Below are 10,956 nucleotides of genomic sequence, written 5' to 3' on the forward strand. Positions count from 1 at the left end.
GGTCGGCAGAGGTCAAAAAGTCTGAAAAAACAGTGTGAGAGTTTCATGCTCATACTCTTGCTGTGAGTGCAACTTTGAACAATCTTCACAAAGTGCAGTCTGACAACATTTATCAAAATGTTAAATGCCCATACCCTTTAAATTCATACAGAGATGCACAATGACATATACAAGCAGCATTATAGTGGCGAATGATTGGAAGTAACCTAGATGTCCATCAATTGGAGACTGGCTAAATCAAGTATGGGAAAGCTGCACGATGCAGTGCTAAACAGAAAAACTAACACTAGTGCAGAACAATGTCTAAGGGCCCAGGTGTGATCCCTGGTCGGGGAACTAAGATCCCACATACCACAACTAAGACCATGTGCTGCAAGCAGAGAAGTCTGTGTGCTGAACAAAAGAGTCCAGTGCAGCCAAAATAAATTGAATTTAAAAATTAAAAAAAAAAAAGGAACCATATCTAAGATACATCTCTACTGCAGGGCGGTGAGTACAGCATTCTTTGTGGAGGAAAAAAATGACAAATCATAAGGCATATGACGTATGCCTATATGTGCACAGATTATTTCTGGAAGGATATACAACACATGTTAACAGAGGCCACCGAAAAGAACAAAGCAGATCAGCTGAAGGAGAGGCAGTGAGAGGCTGACTCGTTTTGTGCCTGTTGAATTTTGACACGCATGAATATTACCTATTTCTTAAATGGGCTATTTTAAAAGTCAAAAACATCAAAAATTAAAATAAATTCAAATGGCAAAAACTTTGTTTAAATTCAAATTATAGAACTCTGGATTTACTTCCAGGAATTTATCCTAAAGAAGTACTTTCACATGTGGCCCCTCCTCCAAAAAATATACAAAAGCCTATTGACAACAAGAAAGTGACTGAATCACACATTCCCTACTAAAGAATGGAGTTGACTATATACGCTGTGAGGGGAATATGTCCATGGCATAATAACTAGAAAAAACAAGAAACATATGATATGTAAAAGTTGCTTTATTTAGAGGCAGGAGTAGACAGGTACATGCCAAAAAAGGGACAGCAATGATCTCTGAAGAAGGAACTGATGAGGGAGCAGATAACACAGGACAGTGTTGTAAGAAGTAAGGGGCTTTCAAGTTTACTGCTGAGTATTTGAATCTTTTGTAACAGGGGTTATTCATGCTCAGTTGGCTCTCAGTACCCAGGTATTGGTTCCAGGACTCCTCGCTACCCTTCACCCAACCCACAGAGAGCCAAATTTGTGATGCTCAAGTCCCTATAAAATGGTACAGTATTTCCACATAAATTCCTGTACAGGAAATATGCACAATTCCCTGTACACTTTAAATCATCTCTAGGTTACCTTTAGTACCTAATACAATGTAAATGCTATATGCGTGCGCGTCAAGTCACTTCAGCCGCGTCCAACTCTTTGCAACCCTATGGACTGTGGCCCACCAGGCTCCTCTGTCCAAGGAATTCTCCAGCCAAGAATACTGGAGTGGGTTGCCACTTCTTTCTCTAAAATGCTATGTAAACAGTTGTAAATACAACATGTGCATGTGTGCTAAGTCACTTCAGTCCTGTTTCTTTGTGACCCTATGGACTGTAGCCCACCAGGCTCCTCTGTCCATGGGATTCTCAAGGCAAGACTACTGGGTTGCCATTCCCTTCACCAGCGGATCTTCCCAACCCAGGGATTCAACCCTACCCTTGTCTCAAGTCTCCTGCATTGGCAGGTAGGTTCTTTACCGCTAATGCCACCTGGGAAGCCCATACTATGTAAATAGCTGTCACACACAAAAAATTCAAGTGTTGCTTTTTGGAACTTTCTGGAATTTCTTTTTCCAAATATTTTCTACCTGCAGTTGGTTGAATCCATGGAAGCGGACCCCAGGGGTGTGAAGGGCCAACTGTATTACCGTGTAACTATCTTTTTACCTTTAAATCACAAATGTAAAAGAAATGAAATGATGAAAAAGACCCCACAGAATAAACCTGCTCACTACTTCTCTAATGTTTATTACATTTCAACATTCAAAACACGAAAGAAATATTTATTTTTTAATTTACCTAAAAACTACTTTATTTGAAGTAGAATATCATTAGGATTCATGATACCATTCAACACCATTCAAAAGCCAAATGTACTCAAGGGTTTTGGCTCAACTGCCCAAAACCAGCATATCATTCCCTAAATTATGATTTTTCCACAATCTAAGTTCTGTCCCACTACAGTGTTGTGCTATAATGTGCTTTTCTTTGAGGAGGGGAAGGTCAACTGCCAATTCCATCTACAGTAAAAATCTAACAGTCCCCATACTACTCTAAACCAACAAAAGATTTTAGAAGAAGAAAAAGGCTAGAGCAGGTACTCTGCCAACATTGTGGTGATTCCCAACCTACTAAAGAATCAGAGTTCATTTGGTCTTATTTAATTCAAAGGAGATTTTATTACTCAGCAGTTAAATGAATGCCTCACCATTTACCTAAAGAACATAAGGGATTTTAATGAGATTCCCTGGTAAGGTAAAGGCATTCTCTTTTCCCACTCATTAGCTAAATTACCTTGAGAAAGTTATTTAACCTGTTATTTAAAGCTGCTTCCTCCTCTGAAAAGAGGAGTTGCTGTAAGCATTAATCAGGATAATACATGTAGAGACCTAGCAAAATGTCTGGTAGAAGATGCTCATTAAATATTAATTTCTTTTCCTCTCCCAGTTCCTTCAAAGGCTCCTGGGTAAACACAAAATGATAATGTAGTTTAGCAGAACAGTTTGTAACATGCACATTAATATATTTTGATTAATACTTCCCTTGTACAGAATCCCATCCCATTCATCCTGGAGATTCCCATTTAATAGTCATCTCTAAGTACTGCTTGGTCTTCACTGGCTTCCTGAAAGCCTCACATCATATATAGCAGAAATTCCCTCAACCAATACAACCAGGACCAATATCTGAGTAGTCAAATAATTTGGTTAGATCAGATAATCATTAAAAATGATACAAGCAGTAAACATTTTCAAGTAAAAACAGGCAAATAAGTATTCATTTTTCTATCTTTTATCATAGAACTAAAGGCCTCATCTTTGATTAAGGATCCACTGCTGATAGTTCTATAGCATCTTTTTTGTATAAACAACACCCTTAATGTACTATCTATGTCTGCCAGTTTGGGTTTCCTTTTAATGCAGTAGAGAGACTTCCCTGGTAGTCCAGTGGCTAAGTCTCTGCACTTCCAATGCAGGGGGCCCAGGTACAATCCCTGGTCAGGGAACTAGATCCCACATGCCACAGCTAAGACCTGGTGTAGCCATATAAACAAATAAATTATTTTTTTCAAGCAGTAGACTTAAAATTACTAGTAAAAAAAAAACTATGGATAGAGAATACTCGTTTTAAAATCTTCATCTAAGTCAGGAGTAATTTTTAGCAACTGTATCCATAAGTCTTTACATAGCATTATCAGCTTCATTATCCCACTTAAATCACTGATTTGTATGAGGTTTAAACGAATAACAATAACAATCAGAGTTGGCATAAATAGGGTAGGGAATAAACACAACTGCCTCTCAGTAATACATCAGAGCTGATGGGAGAAACACGCACACTAGAGCAGAATCTAATGATACGTGGTATTCAAAAATGTGTTTACGGCAGAAATGCAGAGCATTGGAGACCGTAATGAGTCAGTTGGGAGAAACTGGTTAAGAGAGGACCAACCATACAGACTTCTCCCCCTCCTTTTCAGGCCACTTAGTAATCTGTATCCATCTGAGCCACCAGGGCAGTCCTTATCCCCTTTACCCAGCCAAATTTTATTTCCCACTTCTTTTCAACAAGAACCCTCTCTTCCATTACATGTGCTCTACCCCCTCCTTTTGCTTTTATCAAGTTTGTCCTATTCATCCAAAAAATGCTCCCTTTTCCTCTCTGCCTGTGGAGATGTTACCATCTTCCCAGTCCAGCACAAAGGTTTCTTATCACCAGCCCAGACTTCATTATGTCCCTTTCCTATGCATTCATACAGTAATGAGAGTCTACCCCATACAATGTATCCCTTTATTATACTGTAATCCTTCATTATCCCCTTTTTCCTGCATTAATCTTTCCCTTTCTGCTGGATTATTCCTACTAGCACACAAATATGTTCTAATATCTTCTAATTTATGTTTTAAGTACTAAAAGCTGCATACTGCCCCCCGCCCCAATATCACACTATTTCTCCTCTCCCCTCACAGTCGTATTTCTTGAAATGGTTGCCTGTTCACACCACCCTTACTTTCTTAGTCCCGTGTTCAGGGCACGTGTGCTATGTCGCTTCAGTCGGGTTCAGCTCTTTGCGACCCTGTGGACTGTAGCCCTCCAGGCTCCTCTGTCCATGGGGTTCTCCCAGGGAGTGGGCTGTCATGCCCTCCTCCAGCGGAGCTTCCCAACCCAGGGACTGAACTTGGGTCTCTCACTGTCTGTTGTCTTGGCAGGTGGGTTCTTTACCACGAGCGCCACCTGGGAAACCTCCTGAGTACTTACTTTACTACTGTATGGGTTTCCGGCCTCATCACTCCTTCTGAGCGTCAATGCCTTCTAAGACATTACTTTCCTGATTCTCTCCGAAAATCACTGGCTGACAATACATTTCATTCCCACAATTCTCAACCTCTAATAAATTCTTAATGTCAAATTCGTTCAAGGATCCATCCTTCTTCTTGCTCCCTCTTCTCTCCCCCAAAGTCAGTGGTTTGCAAAAGGGACAGAACCAACTTCTAAGGGAACTTTAAAAATTGCCAGCAGGTATTTTTGGGAAAAACAGTAGTAGTATTAAGTGAAGAAGGCCAGAGATCCTAGGTGTCCTGCAATTCAAGAGACAGTCCCCAACAATGAAGACTTGTCCCATGTCATGACTATCAAATGTTCCCACCAGATAGCCAGATGGGTTAAAAACCTACCTAGAACCTAACTCAGTTTTACAAATATAAGTATTGTAATGGGATTTAAATATATACTCACTTTAATATACATAATTGTCAAGAAATACAACCACTGTGAAAATTAGTGGACGACTTTTTTCCCATGAGCGGCCTATTTTGGAAAATCAGATAACCTATGGCAGTGAAGGCCCATCTGAGATGCCAACACTACATAACTGTCTCACTCTGTGAGAGGAGCAGTCATGTTCAGGAGATTGTACATGGAGGTGAGGCATTTGCTATCCTGAATCCCTGCTTTATTCTCTCCACATGGGGCACTTCTCACCACCTTGCATAGTCTCTCTTACTTAACAATTTTCCTGATTAACTCTCTCCTCCCACTAAAACCTAAGTTCCATGACTACAGAAATTGTTTTGCTCACTGCTCTATCCTTGCATGCTGTACTATAGCCAGTACAGTATCTGATATATACAAAGCCTCAATAAATATCATGGACTCAATCTGAATATTTCATGTTTTCTACTATGGTCATTAACAAGTATGTCCATATTAAAATACATATTGTAAAATACTTTCATTTCTGTATCATATTACAGTTAGAGCATTATATTGATTCTTTAGAATTGTGAGCATGTAAAGACAGTAAAGGGAAGATTCCAAAATACCTGCTATATAAATGCAAGATTGGGTCTCACAGAGTTGAGAAGTACTGGACTGTGGGAGCTTATTTTTAACTCACACCTCTCTTCAAAACACCATAGTCACAAAAATCCGACCTTTATTCCTCAATAACTCCAATTAAAGGACCCAAAGACACTTCAAACTGAACATCCCAAATGGAAGATTATGCTCAGCCCACTCAATCAATCTCTCTGAACCCCATGGAGACTGAGAAAATTACTCCAGTGACACCAGAAAGCTAGGAATCATCTTTACGTCTCCCTCTCCCTGGCCCCTACTCCAACCTACCAATTCCTCTACTATTTTCAAAGTGTATCTGGAATCCATCCACTTCTATTACCAAAACCATCACCTTGACCCTCACGATCTCTTTTTTGAACTATTATGAATTCTCTTAACTAGTTGCCTGCTTCTGCTCTTTCCCCTCTGCAGTCCATTCTCCAGACGGTAACAGAAATTACTCATCTTAATAAGAGCTTCCCACTGAACTGAGAATCAAATCCAAACTTCAGTCATGGCCTCTAGGATCCTGCACAATTGGCTCCCTGATTAACTCCAGTGTCATCTCACAGTACTCACTCCTTCCCTTACTACTTGCCAGCACACATCTCTTCCCTCACTTCCTGAAATAAGCCAATCCTCAGGATCTTCCCTCTGCTGAGGCGTTCTTCTCCTCCAGCCTCTCCACCACACGCACATCCACCACCACCACCACGCAGCTCTTCCTTCTCACCCAGCGGCTCTGTGCCTAGCTGGCACTTCCTCGGGGGCCTCCCTTGATAATCCAACCTAAAGTCCCAGAGACGATTCTTCCTTTTTACTAGTTACTGACAATTAGAAAAGTATATCTGCATATATTTATTTTTTCACTCCAGGACAGTGACTATGCAAAATTAAACTTTTAATAGCCTACTACTTCTAAAAGGGTACAAGTACATGGTATTTAATTTTTTCTAAACTTTTTATCTTGGATTGGTGTATAGCCGATTAACAACGTCATGATAATTTCACGCAAACAGTGAAGGTAAACTTGCTGAGGTTCTCTATTGCTTTTCTTTCATGTCTCTCACCACTATTTGTAACTATAAATTTAATTTCCCTTTACTTTTTAACATCGGGTTCTCCCACCAAAATATACAGTCCATAAAAACAGGAACCAAGAATATTTGATCGGTGACTACCAGCTAGATCGGTGACTACAAGACTTGGCAAACAGCACACTCAGTAACTATTTGTTGAAAGAAGGAATGAATGAGTCACGGTTAAATCCAACTCCTCCCTCTCCAGCAAACACCATTTGTTACCAAGGCCTGAGAATGTTACCTCAGAAACGTCTCTCAAATCTTCCGCCTTTAATTCATTCCCACTATCATTCTAAGCATGCACACATTGTCTGGATAATTTTACCACCTTCTCAACTGATCTCCTTGCCTCATCTCTCATCTATCCAGTCTATCAATAACATCGCCATTCAAGTCATCCTAGAAAGAAACAACCTAATACAAAACTGATCTTATTTAATTTCTGCTTGAAAAACTTCCCCAGTCTACCCTACACTCACAAAATAAAGGAAAATGCCTTTAATACAGAAAATGAGGTTGGCACAAACCTACCTTTCCAGCTTTAACCCCCCAAAAGCTCCACTACCCACATATCCCCTCTGACACCAAGCAGATCACAAAGTAAGTTGGTCTCACACACTATGTATCCCACTCTGCACCTCTGATGTTCTGTGCCTTTCCACTCTGCCTGGAAAATTCTGGGTATTCTACAAAGCCCAGCTCCAATGTCTCTTTCTTAGGAAGACCGCCTCAACCTTGAGAGACAGAATTAAGTTTCCAGAGTCTACAGAAACACCCATCATCTTGTCTGGAAAGGCGGTAATGAGCACAGTGGATTAACAGACCACAAGGCTATGGAGAATTACAAGGTTAAGTTACCTCTGGCAAATTATTTACTGTTCCTAGGCTTTTTTCAAGTTATAAAGCATTTTTAATTGTAAAAACAGTCAATACAGGTTGACAATGCAAATGTTATCTCAGAACATGTTCCCCTGGCTCCTGAACTTGCCTGGTTCCTTTGTACCACCAAGTCTTCATAGCATTTCTCAGGTATCATGATTCTTTTCAGATACGTTTTAATTGATTATGTGTACATATTGCTTGGAAACAAAAGTCCATTTGATATTAAAACAAATATGTTGTGTCCTTCTGGTACTTCCATTGTAAATGGGAAAATAAGAATACAATAATAGTAGGCTAGGTTGTGTGTTAGTCGTGCACTCATGTCCAACTCTGCGACCCCATGGACTGTAGCCCTCCAGGCTCCTCTGTCTGTGGAATTCTCCAGGCAAGTATACTGGAGTGGGTAGCCATTCCCTTCTCCAGGAGATCTTCCTAATGCAATGATCGAACACGGGTCTCCTGCTCTTCATGCAGCTTCTTTATGGCCTGAGTGAGCAGGGAAGTCCGATATAAAGACTAAGATGTAAGACTAAAATTTAAGATATAAAGACTAAGAATTGAAAAATACTTAGCACAGACCTGGCAATAACAAGACTCAATACATGTGAGCTACTATTTATTAACCTGAACTGTGCAGGTCAGTCTCTGACATACCTGAAAGCAAAGACTATGCTTTTGCAATCCGTGCAACCCCATGACTTGTCATCTGGCCCAAGAACATACTCAATAACTGTTTCTCAAATAAAAATGAAGTTGAGACCAAGAATGTCTGTTTGTCTAGGTTAGAGAATCTTTAGGGACCATGAACAGTATTTTATATTGAGATGGAATCAGGCTGTATATTATCATGTATCTATCAACTCAAAGCATTAATAGCCCAAACAATTACTGTTCTAATGCTCTGGCTCGTCCTGACAATTTTTTATTACAGTATTACTAGGCTTCTTTCAGACTCGGGATTATTACTTTCCGGGCCCCAGGCCTGTGCTAATTTGCATGAGTTTTAAACTAATCATTAGATTTAAAAAGCAATTTTGCAATTTAAACCCATGGCACTTAATTGGCTTCCTACCTCAAGGCACTAAATTACCCTGAAACAGCTCATCAGACCTACCAGTCTATACAAGAGCAGAAAAGTGTTACACTTGGGTTTCAGAACTTGCACTGATGATTCAGAAATCACTGTTAAAGAGGAGATCGCCTTGCAGCTCTCCCGTGTCCATAACAGACTGTATCTACATTCTGAAACAACATCTCCATCACTCTAGCATTAAAAAACCAGGTACCCTCCCCGCAAAGAAGGGTGGATGTGGGGGTGTGTGTGTGTCTTTCAGTGGCCGCCTGGCCACGCCTTGGGATCTCCTGACTGGCGGGTGGCCTGTTAGGAGTCCTGACATCAGGGTCACCCCTGCAGACAGAGCAATAACAGCCTTCCCTCGCGGCTGAGCGTGCCGCTGACGCCTGCGGGCCGTGCACCCATTACATGGGCTGCAGTCTGAGCAGTCAGCTCTCCAGGGAGGGCTGGCCAAGCACCGCATTCGGCAGGCCGGTGGGCCGGGAACGGGCTGAGGGACTGCGGGCGAGGTGGCTAGGATCCTTCACAGGGCTTGGCGCTCCCTGCGTTTGGAGGGGCAGGACCTTGCACCAACCTCCACGAAGGCATCAGTCAGGTCACTAGCTCGGTCCATCACTGGTAAATGGCGCCCGGCCACGATTTTCACCTTCAGCTTCCCAGGCATCGTCTCGGCTTCGGCCTCTTCTTGGGCTCCTGCAGAAACAAACAAGCGAGTCTGCGCCGAGCGCCCAGCCTGGGAGGGGGGGAGCGCGCGGGGAACGGCGCGCGGCCGCGGGGACGCGCGGGGTAACTGACAGAGGAGGGCGCGCGGGGGCGCGCTGCGCCGCCTGGTGCTACTTACTCTTGGAAGAGAAAGGGGGCCTTCCGGTGCGGGAACTTAGGCCTCATTCCGGAGAGGCAGGCGGAGGAGTGGCCCCGATGGAGGCTTCTGCCCGAACTCCACAGCGCTGGCAAGAGAAGCAGAAGCCAGTCGACATCCCGTTGAGCCGCTGCCGCCTCTACTAGTGTTTCTCCTCCCCCCAAAATGGCGGCCCCCGAGGCTGGGGAGGAGGCATCGATTGCTCGGCGCTCGGCCCACCTCGCGGAGGAGATGCGAAATTGGCTGAGAGCAGATGAGAGGCGGGACGGACTTCGAGGAAGCGGAGGGCAGGGAAACTGGTGGAGCTCCGCATCATCCAGCGATCGCGGGCTGTAGGTTGGGGCCCAGCTGCTTCCGGAGAAGAAGCCGGTCTACTGGTCAAGGGCGGACCGCACGTGCGGCTCCTAACGACTCCGCTGGCCGTTACCTTCCCGGCTGCCAGCGCCGCGTTTCCAAAAGGCTAGGAAAGACCGGGCAGCAGCAGAGACGGATAGAGGAGCGGTTTCAATTTGCCTTTAACGACCCTTTAGTAGTTCGTGAAATCAGCTTAACTGGTTTCTACCTGTAAGGTCTACAGTTTTTGTTTTATATGAAATAGAGTGAGAAATTTCAGGAACCTCTCGGAGAGTCGATTAAGTATTGGAGTAAGACAGTCGAGTATTCTATAGTAACATTCTTTATTCAGTCATATACACGTGTACTGGGTTACAGATGTTAAGGTAGATTTTGGACGGAAAAATTTTGAAATCCAAAGGCACTTCTTGAAGGAATTTGCCTCGTACCCTTAGGTCATCTCTGGCTGGTTATGCTGGCCAAGAAATCAGGAGACGAGTTGTTGGAACAAGAAATAACGATTTTATTTGGAAAGTTAGCAGACTGAGAAGATGGCCGACTAAGGCCTCAGAAAGCTACCTCTGCTTAATCTCAATTCAGGCTCCTTTTATACAGAAGCGGGGGAGGGGCCCACTCTGTTAGGGTTAGTCGCTCAGTCCTGTCTGACTCTTTGTGACCCCATGGACTGTAGCCGGCCAGGTTCCTCTGTCCATGGGATTCTCCAGGCAGGAATACTGGAGTGGGTAGCCATTCCTTTCTCCACAATATCTTCCCGAACTTGGGATCGAACCTGGGTCTCCCATATTGCAGGCAGATTTTTTACGGGTCTGAGCCACCTGAGAAGTCCAATCGCTGAGCAGAACCAGTGACAGCTGAGGGTTGACAGTTGCTCCCTGTCAATTGCTTGGCAGAGGAGCCCATTGCGGTGCTAACCAGTGGCTATAAAGCTGAGCTGCTATAGCTTGCCCCTGCCCTGACACTATTATACCTTCTTGAAGGAATTTGCCCTCCGCTCTTAGTTCGTTTCAGTGTGGTTATTAAGCATCTACAGACCTAAAGATCTTCAATTCTGCCGGAATTTCAGGACCCCCTACCATAGGAAATTGGGCTTCTCTGGTGGT

General features: G+C 43.2%; 1 protein-coding gene across 15 annotated transcripts in view; it reads right to left on the reverse strand.

Annotated features, from left to right (window-relative positions):
* The window catches only part of C2CD5 (C2 calcium dependent domain containing 5), an 87,166-nt gene extending 77,540 nt beyond the window's left edge, over window positions 1-9,626 (reverse strand). For all 15 annotated transcript variants that reach the window (XM_043440133.1, XM_043440132.1, XM_043440131.1 and 12 more), the window contains exons 1-2: window positions 9,485-9,626; window positions 9,218-9,336 (exon numbers count right to left, since the gene is read on the reverse strand). In XM_043440133.1, the coding sequence (XP_043296068.1) occupies window positions 9,218-9,307 (90 nt within the window). In that variant the 5' untranslated portion in view covers window positions 9,308-9,336; window positions 9,485-9,626. The remainder of the gene's footprint in view (window positions 1-9,217; window positions 9,337-9,484) is intronic.
* Between the last annotated feature and the right edge of the window lie 1,330 nt (window positions 9,627-10,956).

Source organism: Cervus canadensis, chromosome 21 (genome assembly GCF_019320065.1).
Source record: "Cervus canadensis isolate Bull #8, Minnesota chromosome 21, ASM1932006v1, whole genome shotgun sequence".
NCBI classification, from domain to species: domain Eukaryota; kingdom Metazoa; phylum Chordata; class Mammalia; order Artiodactyla; family Cervidae; genus Cervus; species Cervus canadensis.